This window comes from Notolepis coatsorum, assembly GCF_963971535.1.
Source record: "Notolepis coatsorum genome assembly, chromosome: 20".
NCBI classification, from domain to species: domain Eukaryota; kingdom Metazoa; phylum Chordata; class Actinopteri; order Aulopiformes; family Paralepididae; genus Notolepis; species Notolepis coatsorum.
This window is the reverse complement of record NC_140184.1, coordinates 22,025,388-22,052,969: the sequence shown is the minus strand read 5'-3', so window position 1 is coordinate 22,052,969 and position 27,582 is coordinate 22,025,388. Positions and strand designations below refer to the sequence as shown.

Here is a 27,582-nt window from a genome sequence, read left to right as displayed (position 1 = left end):
GACGGAACCCCCCGAGCGAGCAGAGAACCCAACCACTCGCCGCCGCTCTGAGAGGGATGCCCATATAGACCTTGAGCTTAGAAAAAGCCCAAGTACTCCACCCGTTGACTGGGAAGAGGAGAACTCTACTTCCAGTCTACAGCAAAACCCAGGCTGGTGAGACACCACCTGCCTGATATGAAACCTGGCGATCTACCCTGACCGGCCAAGGACCAGAACGTCGTCCAGGGCAGAATACAATTTGTAACCCCCGACAACGCAGAAGGCCCCAGCACGGTCTCCACGCACTTGGTGAAGATGCGGGCAGCCAGAGAGTAGCCGAACGGCAGCCTCTGGTACCCGTACGCTAAGCCCTGCAAAGGAAGCGTAGGTAAGCCCTAGGATGGAAGATCGGGATGCGAATACGCATCCTACAGGTCTATGGAGGTGAACCAGTCTCCCACCTGACAGCGTCTAACAGGTGGGAGACGGTCAACATTCTGAACCTTCCATGGGACAGGTCCAGTATGGGTCTGACACCCCCCCGATTTCTCGGGCACCAGAGAATACCGGGAGGAAACGCCATGCATCGCGTCCTCCTTTGGGACTACGACGATGGCTTGCTTCGCCCACAGAGATTGGATCTCGTCGGCCAGAGCTGTCACTGCTGTTGACCCTGACAATAGGGTCTGTACCAAACCTGAAAACGGGTGGGGTTGTGCAAACACAAGTCCCCGCCTCAGCGTTCTCTCCATCCACCTCGACATATGGCACTGCTGTAGCCATATGTGATGATAATCCCAAGCGCACCCGCCGCCACTTGGCGCTGGTCCGCCAGGAACCGTAGATAGGCGGCCCGGTCCCACCCGCTGTGCGTTGCCAACCCTGGACTCGCCAACCGCACAAGCAGGGTGTCTCGTGGAGCTGGGATATCGCACCCTGACACTACCAACGAGGCAATCGCACCCAAGGGGGGACCCTGACAGAAAGAGCCAGTTTGATACGGGGGAAGCTGACATCACACTGGGTGACAAAAGCTCCCCCACTGAACACCTCCCCGGCATGGATTGCTGAGGAACTGTTCTACAGCTGGACATGCAAGGCGTGAGGTGCCCACACTGCCCGATAGGGTGCGTTCCTACACACCGTAGCCCTGCAGTGATATTACTACCACCGTTATAGCTTGCGGCTAGGTCAAAAGCTAATAACCTCAAAACCTCACGCGATGTTTCGACGTCGGCTGGCCCTAAGGCCCCACCACCCGACACAATTTTGTACAGAAAAAACAACAATTCGAACAATGTTACTAGTCGCTGCTAATTCTATACCGCGGCGGTATAGGCTTTAACAGCCCACCAGCCACCTGCCGGGCCAACTCGCCTCACTTGACTACCACACTACAGATGGCCAACTCACAGCCCTCGGCGGGGAACAAAGAACGGAGACCCAGCATTGTAGCATTAGCATTAGCCGCGCGCACTAGGATAGTTGGGAAAACACCCAAAACAGAGTCATGACGACCATGTTTTCCCAAATATCCTGCCCCTCGCGCCAATACATCACACGGCTGTCTCACGGCACAACGAGCAGTATTACTCATGCTAGTATCAATGCCTGACAACGCAGGCCTACTTGTGAGCGACGTAGCTCGACTGCTAACCGTCGCGCTATGTCCCTCAGTCCGCTGTCACGAGATGAGGAACCCCAGGACAGGCCCGATGCGCTGGTAGGATGTGCCGAGAAGATTCCAGGGGCTGGCGAACCTCCGGCGAAAACCCAACATTGTGTAATTTCTTCCTGCGTTTCATAACAACTAGTTCACGGAGTGCACTGCAGCGTCCATGTTGAAAACAAAAAAGAGGAAGGTAGAGTGTGACCATGTCCGGGGGCGTGGCCTGGTCACGTGCATGTGAGTGCAATTGTTTGTTCGTGAGCACAGTAGGTGCTAGGAGATAAGAGATATCTCATATGTCCACTCTGACAAACACATTAATCACTTTATTGTAATTAAAGTATTGTAATTAAATTTCCCATATTAAAATGTAACAGAAGTCATTCTGGGAGGTTTTACCGCTCTGCAGCCCATGGAAGGTGTCTCAAAGAGGTTATCTCATAGAAGTTATCTCATAGAAGTTATCTCAAAGAGGTTACAGCATCTCATAGAAGTTATCTCAGGTCTGGGACTCCTGCTCTCTTGCGAGCTACTGCACAACTGACGAAGGGGAGCAGTGCGCGGCTACAATTAACTTCTATTGAGTAATTGTTAGGGTCGTGCAAGGCTGTTAATGAATGGAGAGAGAGGGAAATAATAAAAAGGGGGATTCCACTCAAAAGAAGTGGCCTTCTCATCTCAAAGAAGTTATCTCATAGAAGTTGTCTCATAGAAGTTATCTTACAGAAATGGCTCTATACTAATTTTCCCAGATTTCCCACATTGCTATGCAAAGGACACTGTTTGGTTGGAATGCAATTATCCATGCTTGCACATAATAGGTGTTGACACTGAATATCATTACATTCATCTGTCTCTCGTGTCCTCTGTACATTCAGACCCAGGAGGATGGCCCAGCTGCCAGCCCCTACGTCCTGTCCAACCCTGTGACCCCAGCCTTACCGGCCTTCCCCCGGGCCATCAACACCTACGGCTCCTACCAGGTGCACCTATGTGTTGTAGTGCTCTTTTTCGCAAAGCAACTATATGTAGAATTTGTATATATTTAGTACAACGTTGAATCACTCCTCACATGGGCATTTCGCCAATTTCTAACCTGAATCCTGTCGTTCTGTTGTGAGGAAGTCGTAATAATCAGCAATGTGTTCTGTGTCTTGAGAGCTCGGCCGCTTTCCCCCCCCGGAGGAACTCTGCCAAATGACATCAGCAGGAGGAGAGCAGACCTCTAGAGAACTGGCACAATTTCCTCTAGTTGGCCTTACTACATTTGCAAATAGTTGAGGAAATAGCGTCAGCGGTTAACTCCAGGTGACACCATCGGGCAGAGTTTCTCACGGGGGCTGAAGAGATAGTTTAGGAAATTGAGTTGGGGATGGGCTGAGCTCTCTTGACACAGAAAACGTTTGATGTCAGATTATTATATTATTACGCCTCAGAATAGAATGACAGGATTCAGGTTAAAACTCAACAAAATGCCTCTTCAAGAGTTTATCAGGACTGGTTATCCCAAGTTCAATATTTATTTGACACTACATTTGATAATATAGTGATATAATTAAAAGATTGTACACATAGAAGCTTTCGTGAAATTGCTCTTTTTAGAAATGCAAGGGTGTGTTCCTTTCTACTTGATGAACTTGCTCATTAGGGTCTATTTACATTGTTTCTTCTTAACACATTCCCTGCCATAACTTATATTCATCAATATAGCCAGTCTGCCACCACTGTAAGCCTATGGAGATGTTCACCTTCTTTGCAGGGCTATAACCTTTTAAATTGTATTGCTAAATTGACATTACTATGGCCCATTCAACATCGATTATCTATCGTTCAGGATGTAGGAACGTTATACTTTTTCATTCATACAAAAATACCTTCTAGAATATAAGTATGTTTTTATCGTTTTCTGCAGTAATTCCTAGAACGTGAGTTATAGGCCTAAACCAGGGGTCAGCAACCTTTACTATCAAAAGAGCCACTTTTCCCCCGTCCCACAAAATAAAATGCTCAGGGAGCCGCACAACCTATTTACCCTTAAAATGAAGATAACACAGTGTATAACGTTTTATATATCCCCAAGCATACCCCACATTTAGCATAAAACGCCTGACAATTACATACCCAAAGTAATTTGCGATGTATTATACTTTATACTTATAGCACACAGTTTGTTGCATTAATGGGATTATAAAGCAACAAAAAGAAAAAAAAATTACTTTTTATTGCTGTTTTTACCTGTTATAACAAAGGAAAACCTCAAACTCTTATGAAGAGGAGAAAAAATACTGGCTGTGTAGACCTATTTTTAAATAAAACACAGAAGAGGAGACAAAACACTGGTGTCTGTAGACCGACTTTGAAATAAAACCCTGAACTATTCAGGTATATTTGAGTCCTTCCCTTATTTGTGGAACATTTATAAAATAAAAAGTAGTCCACTTTGAAAAAAGACTACCATGTGTAGACCTACTTTGAAATAAAACACAGAAAAGGAGAAAAAACACTGGAATCTGTAGACCTACTTTGAAATAAAACCCTGAACTATGCAGCTCTATTAGAGTCCTTCCCTTATTTGTGGAAAATCTATAAAATAAAAAGTAAATCTTTCGTTGTTCGCTAATTTCGCACCACATATCAGGCATACAGGTAAGCCTTTTGTTGACTAAATATCTTAGTTGATGAAATATTTTTTCATTTCAGTGTCACAGTATGACATCGATCTCCAAAATAAAATGTACATTTAAAAAGAAATTAAAAAGAGAAATTCTTTTTTTAATTCTTTTTGTATTTTTTTGCCAGGGAGCCGCAGCTGATTGGCTAAAGAGCCGCATGCGGCCTCTGAGCCGCAGGTTGCCGACCCCTGGCCTAAACGCATATATAGATTATCGATTGCCGTTTATTCCCTAGACACGCTATATTAAAAAATTCAACTGTATATGATCGTATACGATATGCGTCATCATGCGCGGAGGAAAGGGGGGGGGCGTCGTTTATAATTCCGTGATCATCAGTAAATGCTTTATGTAGTATGGGTGATATATTGATCAGATGGTTTGCAGTGAAATGAATAAACAATTGGGCTGAAAATAACGTTAGCGTCCTCTTACCGTGCGGTGAAATATCCCAAGTATAGGACGTCGATCGCCTAGGTCCATTTCCGGTTTGTATGTCGCAATAAACGCCGAAATCATATCGATTATTAAGTTTATAAAGCGATCCATATGTACTATAGTGTCTGTCGGGAGCCTTGCAACAATGTCTGACGGCTGGATGAATTTAATCGACGCACAGCCCCCACTTCCTGTTGTTCAAGTGTAACTCGCCCGACCATCCACCAGGCGGCGGTATTGAGCCGTCGTTGTATTGAGCCGTAGGGTCCACCTGCAGCGTCGGAGGTGTATATATGAATTATGAATGCCATGGCGAATTTTTTTTATATGGGGCAATAACGCTGTACAGCGTGGATGGCGGGGAATGTGTTAATTAACTTGCTCATTAGGCTCTATTTACATAAATTCGACTTCATTAACATGCCCATTAGGCTCTATTTACATAAATTCTACTTAATTAACATGCCAATTAGGCTCTATTTACATAAATTCTACTTAATCAACTTCCCCATTAGGCTTTATTTACATAAATGATTCTACTTAACACTTTGGCTGCCGGGAACCGTCTTTAGACGTCTTTGCTGGCCATGCTAAAGTTGCCGGAGGACGCGTTACGTCGTCCTTATATCAATATTTCAAAAATCTGCGATCGGATTCATATGTCCCCTCCGCTGGCCTGAGATCCACCAGCAGGACCCACTGAGCTCTCTGGCGGTTCAGGAGCGCCATCTGGTGGCCGATCGGCGCAATCGCCAAACAGGATGTGGCATAGAGGTTGTGCTAGACGTCCGTAGTACTTCCGGGCGCTCGCTATAGGTCATGGGACTTTGGCTCGTCACGCTACACGGTGATCGATTGGCAATAACTCGATAAACAACATGATTTGGACGTATATACCATTATACAAGCTGGAGATGGACCGGGTAAAAATATATCCCATAATGATAAGATTTCTACTCTACGATGATCGCCCAACGGCGCGCGGAGACTGGGGTGAGTTTCAGCGTGTAACGTTACCGTCTTCGATACTAACTGCTATTATCAACATTTGACCCACATTAGATGATTGGTATAACGCTGCCCACGGAATTATAAACGCCCCCTCGCCCATCCGGTCAACATCAGATGACGTGTAGTAACTTCTAGAAGAATACGTCTAGTTGGAATTTTTTATATCGCGCTGATTGCCATCAAACTGTATTTCATCATCAATATAATGCATTTGGGGCTATATATCACGTTCTGGAGAAAGCTGCAGAAAGAGATGAAAACATACTTATACATTAGACCATACTTTACTATGAATATGTGAATGAAAAAGTTTAACGTTGCTACACAATGAACAATACATATAGGACTTTGAATGGGCCCTAATAATGGCAATGTAGCAATAGAATTTAAAAAGTTATAGCCCTGCAAAGAAGGGGACTTTCTCCATAGACAAATAGCGCTGGCAATCTATGGTATATCATGAATTTAACCTTAGGCAGCCAAAGTGTTAATCAACTTGTCCATTAGGCTTTATTTACATAGTTTCTGGTTATTTCCCCACCAGGACGCCAACATTCCCTTCCCACGGACCTCTGGGGCCCGCTTCTGTGGGACTGGCTGTCTGGTGTACTTCACAAGGCCTATTACCATGCACCGCGCTGTCCCTCCCACTGAGCCCACACCCAGGTAAAACCATACCTTGTACATGAACACGGCATTAACCCTTTCACTACCACACTACAAAGGGTTAACACTTTCACTACCACACTGCAGACAGTTAACCCTTTCTTATTACTTGTATTATTGCACAATCGCTGCGAGCATGACTACCCGCATTTCACTGTATGCCCTGTATTCAGTGACAAATAAAACTTGACTTGACTTGACTACCACACTACAGATGGTTAACCTTTCACTACCACACTACATACGGTTAACCTTTCACTACCACACTACAGAAGGTTAACCTTTCACTACCACAATACAGAAGGTTGGTAGTGAAAGGGTTATTAACCTTCTATAATGTGGTTAGGAAAGGGCTAAACGTTGGTTTATTTCAGTTTCAGTTGTTTTCTGCCCAGGGGGAAATTCTTGTAAAAGGAATTGCCTCTATGTAAGAACAGGGTATCCGCGGGGTAAACATTTTTAAAATTGAATTTATAATTCTCAATTTAAGGCAATAAAAGGTATTACAAAATCTTGAATTGCATTTTCTTGCTTCACATTTGCGGGGCTACCGGGAGCTTGGTGTATCTGGCGAGAGCTTGTATGGAACGTGCAATAATTTAAAGGGGCGTGCAGCTGCTTTAGTTGCATGTTCCCAGATTCAGGATTGGCTCGCACATTTAAACGTTGCAGAGACAAGATGGCCTCTGGCCCGTTCATCAAAAACAAGACTTCAAGCTGCGTCAACCACGTCAATGTTCAACGAGAGCAAAACAAACAAAACAAAGAGCAAATGGAACTTCACGTCCGTTTCTGGGTGGGTGACTGCGTTCAATCCCGCTACTTCTGGTCTCAGTTCATGGGCCAAAGTGGCAGATCTATTCCGAGAAGTCAAAGTGAGAAATGTTACGTTATCATAACATTTATTGACTGATAACAGCCACGTCGCATAATATGTAGCAGTGGCCTCAAACAGTTAGAGGCAGAAAGATGTAGCGCTCATCTTCCACAAGAGTAACGTTATCAGTATCAGTAGTTGAGTCAACGTCAGAGATACCTTGGCGGGAAATGGAATTTTAGCTAAGTTTAACTAACGTTATGCACTGCCAAAACGAGTGATATTTAGGTATAATGCAGTTATAATTAAATGTCAGAGGGTGCCTTAAAAAGAAAAGTAAAAAAAAAAAAAAAAAAAAAAAGGGGGGATGGCCACCTTCATTTCATGTCTTGTGTATGTATGTGATGAATAAACCTCTTGAATCTTGTTCTGTGCTGTTATCATGGTGGGAACCAACTGCAACAAGGAGGGGTTTAACATTTCAGTAGCAACAAAAGAAACATGCCTAGTTTGTGCGTGCGTGTGACAGTGTGCTGGTGTTTGTGTCCCAGGTCCTTGTCAGCCCTGTCCGCCTACCACAGTGGTGTGCTAACTCCCATGAAGATGCGCACAGAGTCTCAGAGCACCTTGAGGCTGTACAGCGGCAGCCCCACTCGCTCCGACAAGGACACCGTCTCCATCTCCTCCTTTTACTACAAGGAACGGGTAAGGCCTGGGTGGCTGCATCGCACAGAGAGGCACCTGAAGACACACATACACACACACACACACACACACACACACACACACACACACACACACACACACACACACTATTATACATCTCTCTATACATGACTGGCCAGCCCCAATTGGATATACTAATTACCCATAATGTGTTTTTAATACCTTGTTTGATAGGCCCGTTGATGGATTTCACACTGTTTATGTCTTGCACTTAGATGCAGTGTGTGCAAAATTGCAAATACAGAAAAATGTCCAGGGGAAAAATTGCTAATGGCCGGCAACTCACAGAGTCTCCGCAGGTGGCCAACCAAACGGGTGTCTGGCCCAGGGCATGTCGGTGTCCGGTCCGGTCCGAGTCTGGGTTTAGGTCAAGCTAGTGGTTGCAGACGCCAGGGCCCAGACCCACACACACACACACACACACACACACACACACACACACACACACACACACACACACACACACACACACACACACACACACACACACATAAACACACACACTATATGTCTTTGTCTGTGTGCTGTGAAGTACAAATATTTAATAATATAATAGTGGAGTGATTGTCATAACCACATCGGGTTGATGAGAGAAAAGGTAAGGCGGGAAACATATCATGCATTGTTTTATAATCATATGCCTGTTCAAATTCTGTGAGGCCATGATTGCATATCTGCCGTGATTGATCCTGCTTTGCACGTTGATGCCATTCGTCATCCCTTCCATACTTACAGGCCTTGTGGTTCTGTATCTTCATATTTGTCTTGTGTTCAATGTTCACTTCCAAGTTAATCGATGCATATTCCCCCCCCATCCTTGTGTCTTGACCGTCTTCCTGATTGGATGTTTTTTTCCCCTCTGTGTTGTCTTGTGGTGGGAGGGACTTCCACCCCACCAATCCAATCCCCACACTACAATCCCCACACCGCTGCGGCCTACTCCTTCCTCCCCACCCTCATCCAATCAGAAGCCCCCAATGTTCGCCTCCCGTCGCTGGTCTGTGCAGACCATTCATGACTGCCCGGTATTGAGCTCTCTCCCTCTGTTCCTCCATCTCTCTCTCTACCTCCACCTCCCCCCCACTCCCCCTCCCATCGGGGGATTTCTATCTCTGACCTCTTGATTGGCCTATCTGTACCACATGGCACGCTGGTTGAGCTACACTAACCCCAGAGCACTAATACTATTGGCTGACTCATCCTCCAGATAAACTAATACTATAGGGAGGTGTAGTGGTTACGTCATTGCTGTTTCCCGCGCAGTCCACCCCTCCTTGAAATCGCCATGTATTTCCAATGGACCCATTTCTAAATCGTCTCGTTTAAAACAAATAAAGCATGAACATTGGCATGGTGTACCTTTCTGTGTGTATTCATCCACAATCTATATCTCAACATGAAACAATTCACAATCAATCGTAAAGGTAGCAAAATAACAACGTTTATGTTTTTATTCACTGAGTAACTACACTTCTCTCTGGCGCTGCTAACGGCGACAGCACTGAACGACAGGCGTTCTACTGGTAATTGTAGTTATTTTTTAACAACAAATTAAAAACCTTATAACTACCTTTATTTCAACCAAAAATGCTTAAACAATAATGTTAGTGATAGAAGGGAACTCATTTTGTGCAAAAATGGAAAGCTTGCCAATGTTCATGAGGCAGAATTGTTACAATAGCCGATAATCCATTTTCCTAATGATAAATCCCTATACGGGTGGACAGCACAGGAAACTAAAGTGACGTCAGACTACACCTCCCTATTGGCTGACTCATCCTCCAGAGAAACTAATACTATTGGCTGACTCATCCTCCAGAGAAACTAATACTATTGACTGACTCGTCCTCCAGAGAAACTAATACTATTGGCTGACTCATCCTCCAGAGAAACTAATACTATTGGCTGACTCATCCTCCAGAGAAACTAATACTATTGGCTGACTCGTCCTCCAGAGAAACCAATACTATTGGCTGACTCGTCCTCCAGAGAAACTAATACTATTGGCTGACTCATACTCCTTCCGTTTCCTGCTGTGTGTTATTCTGCCCCAATGATGGCTTGTGCTTATCTACTAACCAGCAGCAATATCATAAGGTAATGATGTGCAATTGCCAGTGCAGTAGGGCTATCCTTGACTAAAGAAATTATTAGTCGACCAATAGTCGTAGTTGACCAATTAATTGAGTAGCTAGCAGATGCGTAGCGGGCTAGTGGCTTGCCAGGTGAGGTGTTTTTTGGTTTTTGCTACCCACTCCGCATCCACTCCCATTCATTTGTGCTAAGCTAGGCTAGCTTGCAGCCGGATAGCTTCATACTGAATGCATAGAGAGGAAATTGGTATAAAATCTATCTTCTATTGGTATCTATCTTCTTGTCTGAAAAAATACGTATACCAGATTATTGTCCTGCAAATTAAAGCCATCATGCAGCATTTCCTCTTTAGTTTAAAATGTAGTGCTTATCTAGTGTAAAAAGCATATTGTTAAGATTTTTGTGATGCCAGTCAGAGACGTGTTTTTATGCCTCCGCACAACCATGGCAGGAGGCGTTGTGTTTTTGGGTTGTCCATACGTACGTACGTCTCATTCTCCTGAGGAGTTGTGTTTTTGGGTTGTCCATACGTACGTACATCTCATTCTCCTGAGGAGTTGTGTTTTTGGGTTGTCCATACGTACGTACGTCTCATTCTCCTGAGGCGTTGTGTTTTTGGGTTGTCCATACGTACGTACGTCTTGTTCTCCTGAGGCGTTGTGTTTTTGGGTTGTCCATATGTACGTACATCTCGTTCTCCTGAGGCATTGTGTTTTTGGGTTGTCCATACGTACGTACGTCTCATTCTCCTGAACACGGATGTCTCAGGAATGCCTTGAGGGAATGTCATATTTGGCACAAACATCCACTTGGACTCAACGATAAACTGATTACCTTGGTGGTCAAAGTAGGTTACACAAAGTGGACTACTTTTTATTTTATAAATGTTCCACAAATAAGGGAAGGACTCAAATATACCTGAATAGTTCATCTTCTGTACTTTTCGTTTTGCTCTGTTGTATTCAGTTTTTCTGTCCGCATTCTTCATGTCTGCTCTCTCTTTCATCTCATCCAGAATGTCTTTCGTCATCCACTCTTGTTTCTCAACTTTTTCTGGTTTACCACAGATTGTCTGCAACGCTTCCCAGTTTTTCTTTCAGTTTTGTCCATAGTTCTTGTGGATCTTCAATATCTGCTAACTCTCTATTTTTTATCCACTTTTTCTCCTTATTTTCTATTTTTCTCCCATCCCAATTTCGTATCGCCAATTATTTTCCCCTTCAATTCTCCCCTCCCCTATCTTGAACGTTGCTAGACTAGGCCTCCCACTGGTCGGCTGTAGTGAGGATAGAAGCCTTGCATCACGTGTCCCCTCTGGTACACAAGGAGGCAGCTGTCGCATCTTTTCACCAGACAGCGCGGTCTCTCAGTGGCGAGGAGTAACGCGTGGGAGGCTCAGGCTGCCCCCGATACTTCCTGACTCTGCTGTACAGGCGTCACCCAACCGACCTGTAGGAGTCGCTGTCCACAACGTCCAATCCCCACCCATCAACTTTCCACCCACTAACTACCTCTGCCAATTGAGATAGTATGACGACTGGCCCAAGCCACAGGCTATGCTGACTCCGAGAGTCGAGACTGCAGCCTCTTGCATTGGTGACGATCGTCTCTTCATGGTTTCTCCTTTCAGACTCTTCACGTCCCATCTTTTGTGTGTCGTTTTTCTTGATGGTTTTCAGTTTGATATTCATTTTCATCACTACTGGAATATGATCTGATCCACAGTCTGCAGATGGTCGTGCCTTAGAGTTCTTGTATCTGTGGTTTATCATAATGTAATCAATTTGGTTTTCATCAGGAGATCTCCACGTGTGTCTTGCAGGTTTACGTTGTTCAAACCAAGTGTTGGTGACCCACAATTGGTTCTTCCTGCAGAAATCCACTAGTCTATCTCCTCTGTCGTTTCTTATACCCAGACCAAAAGGTCCGACAACACCATCCACTTTTTCTTCACCTAATTTGGTGTTGAAATCGCCCATGACTATTTCCACATCTCCCCATTTCCACATCTCCCCATTTCGTCTGGTAATCCGGAGATTGCCGGTTCGATTCCCGCACCTCCCAGGTAGCGTGTCGAAGTGTCCTTGAGCAAGACACTTAACCCCTAATTGCTCCTGATGAGCAGTTTGGCACCTTGCATGGTTGCCTCCGCCATCGGTGTGTGAGTGAATGGGTAAAATGTGAGGAACAAATTGTAAAGCGATTTGCTCCGCTTCTTACTCTTAAGCCCTTCACTGGCTACTGGTTGGCGTAGGCATACAACCGCGAGGCTAGTTAATTTTCCAACTCTCTGATAACTCATTCAGCATGGGGGGGGGGGGTGATGAAAAGACAACTTAAGAAGGGGGTTCAGAAGGGGCAGCACTGTAATGCAAACGCATTCAAATTAATTGTCATTTCATTCTTCGATTGCTTTTAGGTTAGACATGGTTTGGCTGCGGGGTGAGTGAGTCAGTTCACTTGTAGACAGAAAACGAAATTAATTTGTCATTTTGTCACTCAAACCACTTTTAATCAAGTGGCGCTTCGTTCCATTGCGTCCCCTATGTCCGCCCCCGTGTCTGTGCCCATCAGAAATCCAGGCGGTTTAAGACGAAGCGAGAGGGGACCGACTACAGTAACAGACCCACCAAGCTGGCCGGGAAAGTCATCATCCAGGACATCTCCTGTCTGCTGCCCGTCCACAAAGCACTAGGAGAGAGCTACATGTGAGTAACGCCATCACAATCTCAATTGTGATTAGCCTGAAGCCGTCTATACACCTGGGGATTCCACTGATTTTCCACCACTGCAGCTGCCCAACGAAGCTCAAACTATCAATAATGTGTCTGGGGCGACAGTGGCTCGGGAGATAGAGCGGTCGTCTGGCAGGTTCGACCGGAAGGTTCCCGGTTCAATTCCCCCTCCTCCCGGGCAGCACGTTGAAGTGTCTTTGAGCAAGACACTTAACCCCTAACTGCTCCGATGAGCAGGTTGACACTTTGCATGGTTGCCTCCGCCGTCGTGTGATTGTGTGAGTGAATGGGTAAAATGTGAGGAACACATTGTAAAGCGCTTTCGACAAAAGTTCTATATAAATGCACAATTTACCAATAATTTAATAAAATCCATACCGTACTGCATAGGTTCATAATACTTGTCAGAGGTATAGATTATCTCATTATTTTACTGTTACAACCGATACATATTTTTACTTTAACACTGAAAATGTGTTTTTATGTTGTAATTAGTGCTGTCAGGCGATTAAAAAAAATGTATCTAATTAATTACAGGATTTGTAATTAATTAATCTAATTAATCACATTTTAATCGCATAACCATTTTAGGCCTGATATTCTATATTCTATAATCATATTTCAAATGGCATGTGTCCGGGTGGCAGCATTCAGTACTGTATCTACAAAACCTTCTGTTTAATCATCTTCCATTTATTCATTTACTTAGATTTTTCAGGTCTGGTCAATTTTAGCATGGTGTTATTCACAGTCAAAGATAAAAAAAAAAACATCCAATAACATGCAAATCGACCATATTAAAAAGAAAGTCTGTAAATGTGTATTCTACATTCTTATGGAATGAATGAGATAAAAAAATATTTAAATAAAAAATATTTTTATAAATTTTGAGTTAATTTTCATAACGTGATAATTTGCTGTGTAATTAATTAATCTAATAACGCGATAAACTGACAGCCCTAGTCGTAATCTTCACTTGTTTCCATGATAATTACCGTAATTTTCGGACTATAAGGCGCTCCTGAGTATAAGCCGCAGCAGCTAAATTGAATGATGTGTACATATATAAGCCGCACTGGACTATAAGCCGCAGGTGTTTTAATGTTTAATTACCATATGTAAGGATTCGTGCACAGAGAGGATTGTCGGGAAAGAGATGGCTGTTTGAGGAAGCTCCCATTTATTAACATATGGCGCGGACCAGCCATAGCTCGGTATACGCTGCGACCGGCTAGCGTGATAGCTGAATCTGGTGTGCTAGAGTCCATCCATGATTCTGTGAAAATCATACAGCAGCAGTCTGCTAAGTTTCTCTGAGTAGTGAGTCGCAAGCGGATTTCATCCATCTTGTTCCGAATGGAGCGGGCGTTTGTTAGGAAGAGTGTCGGCAACGGTGGCTTGAATGGATTAGCCGTTAGCCTAGCATTGATGCCAGCCCGCTTGCCTCGCTTCTGCTTCCGTTCGCAGCGTCTTCTTCTCCGCTTGTCTGTCGCGGCAGGAGCCTCGCTTGGAGGTCCCCTAGTGGCCGTTAGCTGTAAAAATCCATAGATTAGCCGCACCGTTATATAAGCTATATATTATATAAAAAATGGAAAAAAAGGCGCAGCTTATAGTCCGAAAATTACTACAATACCCATAAGCCTCACCAATCTTCAACCAATCACAAGAGCACCCCTACTCTCCAGTTGACATCCCTCGTAATTCTCGTTTGCCGTCTCGCTATCGCGCCATTTACCGGCATCTTTGTTTTCATTAAACATTATGAACATCCACGTCCAAAACACATATAAAGTATACAAATGTCTTTTGTGGTGTCTGTAATAGTATAAGTAGATTTTTTATGTTCTGTATTTATTATTGCTAATGTCATTATTATTGTTATTATTATTGTTGTGGTATTGTGCGGTCTTGTTATTATTACTGTATTGTGTTTGTCTTGTTTTATGTATAAAACGAAAAAGGAATACAAATATTTGCTAAAAAAAATAAAGAGAAGAGTATCAGGAATACATGCACCAGGCCGAAGGCGATGTATTCAATAGATGCATTGTACAGGATCACTACGCAATAGTTTATCTATGTGAGTTTTAACATGTACCTCATCTCTCCGTTCACAGTTTGAATGTCAGTGACATCCAAGACACCTGCCAGAAGAATGCAACAGCAGCACTCTCAGTGGGTCGCCTGGACCTGGCTAAGGTACTGCTCTAATCCAACCTCCAGTCTATGAATGAATGAATCTTTATTTCGAACATGATTTAAAAAAGAAACAAAGAATAAAAAAGACAAACAACTTCATTCTTAACATTGAAAACAACATAAAATAAATAAATTATATCAGTATCCAATGTAGTACAAAAGAAAAAGAAAACAACAGCTTAGAATCCAGAAGATTGATAATAGTCACCTCCCCTTTCCTCTTTTTGGTAATTTGCTAATATCATTCCTTTATACCTTTTTTTAAATAGAGCAATATTTCTGCTTTCCTTCATTTTATCTTCTAAAATCTAGCCCATTCCACACAGTTACTCCATATGATGATATGCACCTGCTCCTGAGATTGGTGCGAGCATAGTTCAAGTTCTTTAATAGTTGTCATACAGAAGTACAGAATACTTTCATACAAAATGCTTCTTACTGTTACGCTCCAGAGACTGTGCTAGACAAGATAGTATCAAATAACATAATAACATAATATAGCATGAATTTAGAAGAAGAAAAAGAGGTCACAGTTGTTCGGTATAGACATATGTACAATGTTCTGAGTTACCATATAATATACAATACACAATACTATGCAGTGTACTAATGTACAGTACTATCTAGTGCAAAGCAGAAATGGGATGAGGTACAATTTTAGGTACAATTTACAGTAAGGTGTACGGGTTGTAGTGCAATCCTTCATCCATAAATATAAAGTGTGGGGAGTGGGTGCTACAGTGTGTTTGTTTAAAGTGGGTGTGTGCTATAAAGTGTGTGTAGTGGGTGCTACAGTGTGTTTGTTTAAAGTGAGTGTGTGCGTGTGGATGTGTGTGCTATGTGTGTTTGGTGGTTGTTGTTGTGTAGTGTTCATTCATTGTTCGTTTAGCAGCCTGATGGCCTGGGGATAGAAGCTACTTCTGAGTCTTTCTGTGCTCGCCTTGAGACGCAACATAACGCTTATCAATGTTGCAGTTACCTCTCAAATTATATCCCTTATCCCTCTAAATAATTTTTGAATGTTACCTGGGAGTTCTTGAGTCTTTGCTCGATACATTAACTCTATGGTCATTACCAGACAAAATAATGTGCTTTCTCTGTTCCATCCCCCTGGTAGTTTTGGTATAATTGTTAAAGGGGCACTTCACCAAAATAAAACAATGCTGATTTATTCTACACATCATCTCACACACATCCAAAAGCGCTAAACGGTTTTGGACACATTCATTTAGTTTGACAGTTATTGAGAGTAAATTTGTTTGAATATGCGCAATGCGATGCGCTCCACCCCTCCTTCCCCCAATCCCAAACAGTAGTTTCAGCTCATGTTGAGAGGGAGGCGGAAGCCACAGCATTTGAAACGTCTTTGGTAACTTGTAGAAGATGACAGAAAGGCAGCCTTTGGTTGAGAAGAAAGGTAAAACAAATTCAGTCGTCATCATATGATGTTCTCAAATCAATAATAATAATACAACTTTATTTGTATAGCACCTTTCATACAGAAACTGCAGCTCAAAGTGCTTCACAACAGCATAAAGAGCACATAAAGTGCAGACATATAAAATCACAGTTTTTCACATTAGGATCTAACATCCGAACAGGCCACAAAAAATAGACAATAATAAAAAGAGTAAGATAGAATAGACAGAGTAAAATAGTGCAATAGTGCAGTGCAATAAGTAGTAGAATATAATAGACATGGAATTAGCACATAAAGTGCAGACATATAAAATCTGTTTTTTTACAGTGCAATAAAATAGTTCTGGATTACTGTTTAACAGTTTAAAGTCGTCTTTACCTTCTCTGTTTGGTATCCACAGTTTAAAACCTGACAGTCTTCCCTCCTGTTTTATACCCAATTTGACCCTTCAAACCTCCCACTCAGGGCAAACCTCCCTCTCAGGGTGCAGTTCCCTCTCTCAGGGCGCAGTTCTAGGCCTGGGTCCTACACAGTTTTAAAGCCTGACAGTCTTTCTTGTTTGATACCCACACAGTTTAATACCTGACAGAACCTGTAATAAAAAGTAATAGACAGAGTAAAATAGTACAGTGCAATAAAATAGTAGAATTGAGTAGATAGTATAATTATGCAACAGTGCAGTGCAATAAAAAGTTAAGTAAAATAGAAGTGCAATAAAATAGAATGGACAGAGTAAAATAGTGCTACAGTACAATCAACAGCAGAGTGTATTAAAAGGCTATGGTGAAGAGGTTAGTTTTCCTGTTCCATTTAGTGCTTTGTATATAAGGAGGAGGACCTTGAAATCAATTCTAAATGTTACCGAAAGCCAGTGTAGGTTAGCTAATACTGGACTGATGTGGTCTCTCCTCTTGGTTCTAGTTAGTAGCCTAGCTGCCGAGTTTTGAATGAGTTGGGGTCGTTCTGTGTTTTTTTTGGAAGGCCGGTGAGGAGTGCTACAATAGTCAAGTCGGATTGAGATAAAGGCATGGATCAGTTTTTCAGCGTCTTTTTGATTTATAAACGGCCATACCTTAGCTATGTTTCTAAGGTGGAAAATGTTTGCTTTTGTCATCTTGTTGATGTGTGATTTAAAGCTTAGAAACTTAGGTTTGAGTCTATTATAACACCAAGACTTGTAACTTCGGGTTTGATCCAATGAGTAAATTGCCCCATATTGCTCTGTAATATTTCTCTTTTTGTTATAGGACCGACTAGTAGGATTTCATCATCCTCATTTAATTTTAGGAAGTTGTTCGTCATCCATTTGTTTATTGCTAAGAGACAGGCAGAAATGGAGTTAATAGCTGTGTGATAATTTGGTTCAGCGGAGATGTACAATTGTGTGTCATCTGCGTAACTATGGAAACATACATTGTGTTTTCTAATGATGTCTCCAAGTGGCAGCATGTATAGTGAAAATAATAATGGACTAAGGCAGCTCCCCTGTGGAACTCCAAAGTAGGTGTCATGTTTCTCAGAAGAATGATCTCCAAGACTAACGTAATATTTTCTCCCTTTGATATATGTTCTGAACCAGTTTAATACAGTCGGAAAGACCAACTAACTTTTCTAGACGATTTATTAGGATATCATGGTCGATCGTATCAAACGCTGCGCTTAGATCTAATAGGACGAGAATTGAGACTTTGTTTGCATCAGAGTTTATTTTGAGGTCACTAATTGACCCTCTTGCGCCGCCCCTGTGCCTCAAATAGATCCGCTATCAACTCTATCTTTAATCTTTCAAAATGTTCAGTTGCCATCGCTATTAGCTCTATCTTTAATTTTTCAAAATGTACAGTTGCTATTGCATGCACTCATCTGTGTCTCACCACACACATGAGTGCATGCTTACCAACTGTCCGTCTGCAACACTACTATCACCGACATCTAAGAAGGGAGATCCCCCCTTGAACGGCCCTTCTAAGGTTTCTCTCCTCCACATTGCCTGTGGAGCTTTTTTTCCCTATTGTTAGGTTTTAGTGAGTTTTTCCTTACCTTCGCGTGGGGTATGTCTGGGAGTGCTTGCATTCTTTCATTTATTTGCATTCATCTAAAAAATGTTTGGACCCTATGGTGTTCTTGTTCTGTTCTTGACTTATTGTTATGTTGTCTTCTTGACTTGTTTAAAGAAGACCTGTACGGCCCATGGGGACATTAACGTGTGTTGTCGGGCCCTATAAATAAATTTGATTTGATTTGATTTGATTTAATTATTTTAGTAAGAGCAGTTTCAGTGCTATGGTGCGTTCTGAAGCCTGATTGAAATTCCTCCATGATGTTGTTTTCTTTGAGAAAGGAGTTTATTTGTATTGAGAAATTGTTTTCAAGTATCTTGCTGATGAATGGGAGGTTGGATATCGGCCTATAGTTGGTTAGTACATTACTGTCTAGTTTGGCTTTCTTTAGTAAGGGTCTTACGACGGCTGTTTTGAATGCATCTGGGAAAATGCCTGTCAGAAGTGAAGCGACAGCATTCAGTGTATATTCATTCAATCTTTATTTATACTCTATAATACACTGAGTAATTAAACTCATTTACAGTGCCGTCGAGATGTTACATACACAAGTGTCACAGTGTGTTCATGAATATAAAGACATCAGACAATCAGAATAATTGAGAGCACATTTTAAAATACATAAAAAAAAAAAAAATAATAAAAAATCGTTTAAAAAGAATAGAATAGCTCAAAATTAAAACAGAGGTAATAATTTAAAAACAATTACATATTGTGGTGACCTGATTGGTCATTAAGGTTCTAAACCGACCCATATGATGGGGTGTTGTTGAGAATTTCAACCATGCAGTTTAAAGAACAGTCCAGGCTGGATGGTTCAGTTTGTCTCATGATGTTGGAGAACTTCTCTTCTGCGATGTCATCTAGTACTCTTTGCTTTACAATGGTTACAGTTTTTGTCTCTGTTAAGTTTAGGTTAGCATTGAAGAATACACAGTGATGGTCAGATAGGTAATTCGATTACTGATACTTTATCAATGTTCAGCCTTGTTGTTATCACTAAGTCTAGGGTGTTATCATGTTTGTGAGTGGGTTCATTTACATGTTGTATTAACTCAAAGCTGTCCAGTAGGTTGATACGCTCAATAGCCTTGGGGTCGTTCTTATTTATATGAATATTCAGATCTCCATGTATGATTAATCTTTCACATCTAATGATACCGACTGAGATTAGCTCTGAGAAATATTGAAATATCAATGTGATGATGAGTAAAGACAGTTCAGCTTTGAGCTCAATAGCAAGATATTCAAATTATGTAAAGTCACCCATGTCAATGTCATTACATACAAACGATGTAGATAAAATAGCGGCAACCCCTTTCCTGTTTTGTCTGACCGATTGATAATACTTACAATTTGGAGGGCAGGCTTCTATCAGCGTTGTTGCACCAGTAATGTAATTTAGCCAGGTCTCGACTAGGAACATGCATTGCAAATTATTTTCAGCTATCAGATCATTGATTAAGAAAGATTTGTTGCTCAACGATCTAACATTCAGAAGGACCATTGTCAGTGATTTTGTGATGGGGGGGTGAGGCCGGCCTTGGCTGAGCGATGATGGGTCTGATGTTACTAAGTGTTACAGTACGTGTCAAGCATTTCTTCTTGAGTCCGATAGTAGTGAGAACAGGAACAGCATGGTTTGTTATTGGAACAAACTGATGGCAGTAGTTTGGGGGCGAGGTGGGGGGCGTGGTGGACATTTCGGGGGTTGCAGTTGCGGGCTGTTGAGGAAAGATGGTGGAATAGTTATTTTTTGATGTTTTGGAGATGCCTGGCTGTATAAGTCAGACCAGCATTTACCATGTTTGACCATTTTTGGTGTGAAAAGCAGGTGGGGGGAGAAAGGGGGATGAGGAGGGAGAGGGGGGAAGGGGGGTTTGGTACTTTGGTGATGACCTGGCAAGAGGGAGGGGGAAGTCAAAGTCGGCTTTATTGTCAGTTCTCGTAATGTGCAAGACATACAGAGAAATTAAATTGCGTTTCCCCCTTCTCCCACGGTGTATATAAAAAAGATCTAATATAAACATAAAGTAACATAGCACGCAAGGCCCTAAGTGCTCGCGTCCCAGCACGTCCAAGGACTCTAACCTCTCATATAATGAAGACGTGGAGAGGTTAGTCCTGGAGCAACTCCGCCCGGTGATTAAACCTCACCTAGACCCACTCCAGTTCGCCTACCAGCCCCGACTGGGGGTAGAGGATGCTGTCATCTACCTGCTGAACCGAGCCTACACTCACCTAGACAAGCCGGGGAGCACTGTGAGAGTCATGTTTTTTTTACTTCTCCAGTGCTTTTGATACCACACGGCCTGGGCTGCTGGGTGAGAAGTTGGAGGCGATGCAGGTGGAGGCCCCCCTGGTGTCCTGGGTTGTTGACTATCTGATGGGCAGACCACAGTATGTGCGCCTACAGAGCTGTGTGTCGGACAGACTGGTCAGCAACACCGGGGCCCCGCAGGGGACGGTCCTCTCTCCCTTCCTCTTCACCAGGTGTCAAAATCATGGCCCACGGGCCAAATATGGCCCGCCACGTCATTTGATGTGGCCCCCAAGAGCTCTGGTAAAAAAAAAAAAAAAAAAAAACATTTTTATTTTTTAAACATTAATCTTGGGTTAAAAAATAGCGGCGTTAAAAGAATTGTGGGTTAATGCGTTAATAAAGCTTTAACTTTGACAGCCTTAGTTATTACACATTCTTACACATACATGTATGTTGAACATCTGAGGTATTGATGAAGTAACAAAGGAAAAAAGCCAAAAGCACTTACTCCTCAGACATTCTTTGACAATTTTACAGCCCAAAATACAAAAAAGATCCAGGCGGAATAGGTAACAAAGGGTTGAAGAAATATTGTCTGAACTGTCAGATGCAAACTGGCTGTGTGACATAACCGAGCATCTCGCTCAATTGAATAAGGAGCTGTAGGGACGCAAACAAGTCCCACCCAAAACTTGACCAATATAGTTGTGAACTGAGACAACCCTTATTTTGTTATTTTTGAGTACAGTTACAGTTGTGTGTTCATGCAGACACATAATAGCAATTTCATTACGAATTGAAACTGGGGGACCCTGATGTAAACAAGTCGAAAGTCTTTCTCTGGTCTGCATCCCCTTAACAATTGTGTGTATTGAGCTGTACTGTACTGTACCCATTCTGCAATCTGTTAATTAAAGTTAATTAAACTATCTTCCATTAGTTGGATGTATGGCCTCTGCAAGGTTGTGTGCAGCCATTTGTTTTTGTAACATCTGCTACATCTTTCCCACGTGTTCTTTGCAGCTCACAGTTGTTAGTTCTGCCCCTCTTGACTGTGACAAAAAGGTTTTGAACAAACTTAATGTCATAGCTTGTATTTGATGATATTCTTCTTTGTTATTTACTTGAATGGTTTGATCATTGATTGATGGAGTAATATGGGGTTCTGATAAACAAAAATTTAGTTTTTGTTAAAATAACATAAGCTAACATATTTTTACATCTATGCAAATGCATATGCAATATGTATAACTTGAATAAGTAATAAATACAGAAACAACATGTTTAACAATATGTAAATGAGTACGGTAGCTACATTTATTTTACATTACATTAACATTTATACGGTCTTTGGCCCTTTGAGGGCAACCATAATGCTGATGTGGCCCTCTGTGAAAATGAGTTTGACACCCCTGGTCTACACCAATGACTTCCACTATCGGTCAGAGTCCTGCCACCTTCAGAAGTTTTCTGATGACTCTGCGATAGTGGGATGTATTAAGGACGGTGATGAGAGGGAATACCGGGCACTGGTAGTGGACTAAAAACCACCTGCAGCTAAATGTGACAAAGACCAGGGAACTGGTTGTGGATCTGGGGAGGAGGAGGAGTACATCTGTGACCCCCATTTCCATCAGGGGAGTCGATGTGGACACGGTTGAGGATTACAAATACCTGTTCACATCGACAACAAACTGAACGGGTCAAAACACGCAGAGGCACTCTACAAGAAGGGCCAGAGCCGACTCTACTTTCACAGAAAGTCCTTCATTCCGACAGCCATCAGACTTTACAATGCATGACTGTGCCTCACTGCATCACTGAGCACAGAGTGACAGTTACCATCTTCCTGGACTTTTACTTTTAAAACAACATTGTCAATATTACACTTACAGTACACTTAATGTAGATCTCTGTATTTTTTACTGTATATTTATATTAGAATGTACATACATTACATAGGAAATGTGAATCCCGGACCGTATTTAATTTAATTTTATTATTATTTTATTCTTAGGCTTATTTTATTCTTTATTCTTAGGCAATTTTTTATTCTTATTTGTGATTTGTTTTGTCTACCTAAATGTTTATTGTGAGCGATTTGTAGTGCCAAATTTCCCTCGGGATGATTAAAGTATTTCTATTCTATCTATTCTATTCATATAGGACACAATAAACATAAAGTAACATATGGGACACGATGTACACACAATATACAATATAAACAGTAGCTAAAAAAATGTATGTATGAGTGAAATAAATATAGAGGTAAAAGAGAAGGAGGAGAGTGATACAAGGGAGGAAAGATGGGGGGAGGGGCACCCTGCGTTTTAGGGTTGTTGATGGGGAGGGGGATCCCCGATCAAGAGGGAGGGGGGAGGAGGAGAGTGACACAGGGGAGGAAAGACTGGGGTGGAGGGGCGATGGTGATCCCTGATATTGTCTTGACATTGATACAGGGGGAGCTGGGGGGGAGCGCTGTTAGTTCTGCTGTAATCCTGTGGATGTCCTCCCGCTATCGTCTTGACGTCATGAGAGTTAGGTTGTGTTATTGTACTGTCTGTCTTAGAGCTTGTTGCAAGGCCGTTGTCAGGGTGCTTCCGGCTTCAACATGGACGGTCGCATTTTACGTAGCTCCCGTAATCAACGCAACAGCCAACGCAACAGAGCAACAACAAAGTACTTTGCGCATTTTCTACTTTCCCTCCTGTGGATTATGGATTTGTACCTGAATTCACAACTCAAGCAGCAACTCCAGACAGAAGTGGAGGGTAGCGAAAACGTAAATCAACAGTCCCATTGCGACTTCTACTTGTTAACGGGCACGGAGAGGAAACATCCACCCTTCGGTGCCTCGGCGATCCACGCAGTACTTACTGCAAATCCGGAACGAAAGAAATTACCCCCGGCAGGCAAGTGTAATAAGAGATCAATGTTTTTATTATATCTGCTCATGTCGGGTGACATACATCAGAACCCTGGTCCCGTAATGACACGGAACCAGAGACTACAGCAAGAAGCGATGGAGGTTCCCATCGCGACCAACAACATCAACAACGCAACCTGTGGCTACATCTACTGCGCGGACGGCAACACTTCCCCAATGACGCCGCAGCAGACGAGCACACGTGAGGCAGTGACGAGAGGAGGTGAACCGAGGGTCGAAACCATGACGACCATCTCGACGCGGGATGTAAACATCTCGACGCCCGATAGCCGGCTAGCTAGCAGAGCTAACAACAAAAACAACCAGGAACGAGTCCTTTGTTGTCCCAGCACGGCGCGGGACCCGACACCCCCCTCCCCCCTTCTTTGCTGTTCCAACACGGCGCGGGACCCGACGCCCCCCTCCCCCCTTCCCACCCACAACAACACAGAGGAACAGATTACAAACGGACAATACTTCGAACCTGCCAACATAAATGAAATAACCAACGCCAATGGACTGAACATTTTTCACATTAACATTAACAGCTTAAAAAACAAATTGGATGAAATCAAGCAAATATTCATAAATGGTAAGGCAAACATACTGTGCTTCTCAGAAACTAAGCTCGACGATTCTGTAAAAGATCCAGAGATAGAGATTGAGAACTACTCAATAATCAGGAATGATAGGAACAAACATGGAGGTGGTGTCTGTATGTACATACACAAGGACACCAAATTCATCAACAGAAATGACCTGAATCATAAATCAATTGAAACTGTATGGGTGGAAATCCTATTCGAAAGGGCGAAATCCCTACTGGTTGGCACAGTCTACAGGCCGCCAGATCATAGTGGCTTTTATGATACAATGGATGGGTGTTTAGCTGGAGTTGAGGATGTAGACAAAATTCTTATTGGAGACTGGAACACGGATATGCAACGAAAAGATGCACCCGTCTTCAAGGCCTTCAGTAGGTTTTGTGATCTGCATGGCCTCAGCCAGCTAATCACCCAACCCACACGTGTATGTGAATCAACTCAGACTACCATTGACCTCATTCTGACCTCCGACAAGTCCAAGATCTCAAATAAAGGGGTTATAGCATGTGGGTTAAGTGATCATTATATGATATTCTGTACCCGAAAAAAACTAAAACAAAAGGCTGGCTGCCACAAAACAGTCACATCTAGAGACCTCAAAACCTACTCTAGCGAGGCCTTCAACCTTGAACTGGAGAGTCTGGACTGGTCAGATGAACTCAATGGTACACTGGTTGACGAAACATGGCTTGGTTTCAAAACCAAATTCTCAGCAATACTAAACGACATGGCCCCCCTAAGAACCACCAGGGTAAAAAATCGCGCTGAGCCGTGGATGCACTCCGAAATACTGGCCGCTATGAAAACCAGAGACAAAAAATGCTCTGAGTTTCGTAAAAGTCAGTCAAAGCTTACTAAAAGCACGAGCAGTGAACTCCAAGCCCACGTGACTGAACTCAAACTAGAAAGAAACAGACTAAGAAACGACGTAAACTCCATGATCAAAACTGCAAAAAAGAATTTCATCAATGACAAAACTGAGGAAAACAAAAACAAACCACGTGAACTTTGGAAATTACTCAATAATCAACTAGGATGCAGTAAAAAACTTAAAACCAGATTCTCAAACATAAACATAAAAACTGACAACACGCTCATCACAGACAAGCTGGATGTAGCCAATTACTTAAACATTTTCTTCACAAACATAGCCACAACACTGGTAAACAAACTACCCTCCCACTCAGGGCTTTATGGGGTAGAACACATAGTAGCTTTCTACAAAAACCTAGGGGTCCGCAAGGACGACTTCAAGCTGGAAACGGTAACAACAGATGAGGTACTCAATAAACTGAGCGCCCTCCAACCTAACAAGGCCACTGGCCATGACAACATCCCCTCCAAATTCCTCAGAGACTCAGCAGCCGCCATCACACCAATCATCACACACATAATAAACCTCTCCATAAAACAGGGACACGTCCCCAAGGACTTCAAAATTGCGAGGGTGACCCCTCTGCACAAAAAGGGCAGCAAATTAGACCCAGGCAACTACCGCCCTGTTTCTATTCTCACCTCCATCTCGAAAGTCATGGAAAAAATAGTCTACGAACAGGTCGAAAAGTACCTAGCGGAAAAAAATCTAATCTACGAATTCCAATCTGGCTTCAGAACATCCCACTCCACTGACACATGCCTTCTCTATTTGAATGACCACATCAAACAAGAGGTGGACGCAGGCAAATACTGCGGCATGGTCATGCTGGACCTACAAAAGGCCTTTGACACGGTCAATCACTCCATTCTGATTGACAAGCTAAAAGCAATTGGTTTTGATAGTCTATCAGTGAGCTGGATGCAATCCTACCTTGAGGGGAGGGAACAGATGGTGGAGGTAAACGGTACCCTATCCCCCCCCCTCACAGTGAGCTGTGGTGTTCCACAAGGAAGCATACTAGGACCGCTACTGTTCCTAATTTATGCAAATGACATGTCGTCAGCTTGTGACTGCAACTTGTTCCTGTTTGCGGACGACTCAGCCCTGCTGGTCTCTGACAAGAACAAGTTACAGGTTGAAAAAACCCTCAGCTCGGAACTAGGCAGAATCTGCATATGGCTCGCTGATAACAAACTATCATTACACATGGGCAAAACAGAGTCCATTCTCTTCGGTTCAAATAACAAACTCAGCAAGACCGACGGCTTCTCAGTTACAGTGGGTGACAATATTGTCACAAGGAAAGATGAAATTACCTACCTGGGGTCCATCCTAGAGGCTAATCTCTCCTGTGACAAAATGGCATCCAATGTAATAAAAAAAGTCAACCAACGAACTCGATTCTTGTACCGGATCTCCTCTCTGGTAAACAAGAACACCCTGAAGACTCTGGCAGGAGCACTCATTCAGGGGTACTACGACTATGCTTGCACCTCATGGTACCAAAGCACCTCAAAGGCGCTAAAAACAAAATTACAAACATCTCAAAACAAACTGGTCAGACTACTGCTTGACCTTACTCCTAGAACCCACCTCACCCCTGCCCACTTCGACAACCTAGGATGGCTTAGAGTAGACGACAGAGTACAACAACTTGCAATGGGCCTGGTCTACAAGATACACTACACGACCAAGGTACCCATGTACATGTCAAAATACTTCCCAAAGGTCAGTGAATACCACGATCACAACACCAGAGGGAGCTCCACAAATCATGTCAAACCCAGATTCGGCTCAAATAAGGGACTAAACACGTTTCGCAATTATGCCACATCAATGTGGAACGCCCTACCCAAAGCTGTAAAGGAATGTGGATCACTACCCACTTTCAAAACCTCTCTCAAGGGACACCTACGGGAGACTGCAATTCAACACTGGCCCCTGTAAATATCCTAACCCAATCATTCCAACCCCCTCCAATGTACAGTCATTTACCTAGTATGGTTTTGTCAATAGTTCAATGTACAATTGTGTTTGTTTGTACAGTGTCTCCTCCCCCCCCCCTCAATGTACAGTGTTACTTGTTTATACAGTATGCCCCCCGCCCCCCCCCCCCCCCCAACCACCTCCAATGTAAATTACCCAGTATGGTTGTCAATATCCCAATGTACCCAACCCCCCCCACCCAACCTCCAATGTACAGTTTCTACGTCAAATGTATATACTCCCTTTTCTTGACTCCTTCTGTATCACAAACAGTACTGTATTTGCAAATCTGGTATGTCATAAATGTATAGATGTAGCAGTACTGACTATCTGTATGTCATGTATGTCATATATGTCTATATGAATTGAAAATGGGGGACCCTGATGGAAACAAGACAAACGTCTTTCTCAGGTCTGCATCCCCTTAACAATTGTA

At 42.9% G+C, this 27,582-nt stretch overlaps 1 protein-coding gene across 2 annotated transcripts in view; it reads left to right on the top strand.

The window, feature by feature from the left end:
• The window catches only part of wdr59 (WD repeat domain 59), a 53,080-nt gene that overhangs the window by 15,663 nt on the left and 9,835 nt on the right, over positions 1 to 27,582 (top strand). For both annotated transcript variants that reach the window (XM_084337859.1, XM_084337860.1), the window contains exons 16-20: positions 2,530 to 2,634; positions 6,317 to 6,438; positions 7,807 to 7,960; positions 12,650 to 12,783; positions 14,928 to 15,009. In XM_084337859.1, coding sequence (XP_084193985.1) covers positions 2,530 to 2,634; positions 6,317 to 6,438; positions 7,807 to 7,960; positions 12,650 to 12,783; positions 14,928 to 15,009 — 597 coding nt within the window. The remainder of the gene's footprint in view (positions 1 to 2,529; positions 2,635 to 6,316; positions 6,439 to 7,806; positions 7,961 to 12,649; positions 12,784 to 14,927; positions 15,010 to 27,582) is intronic.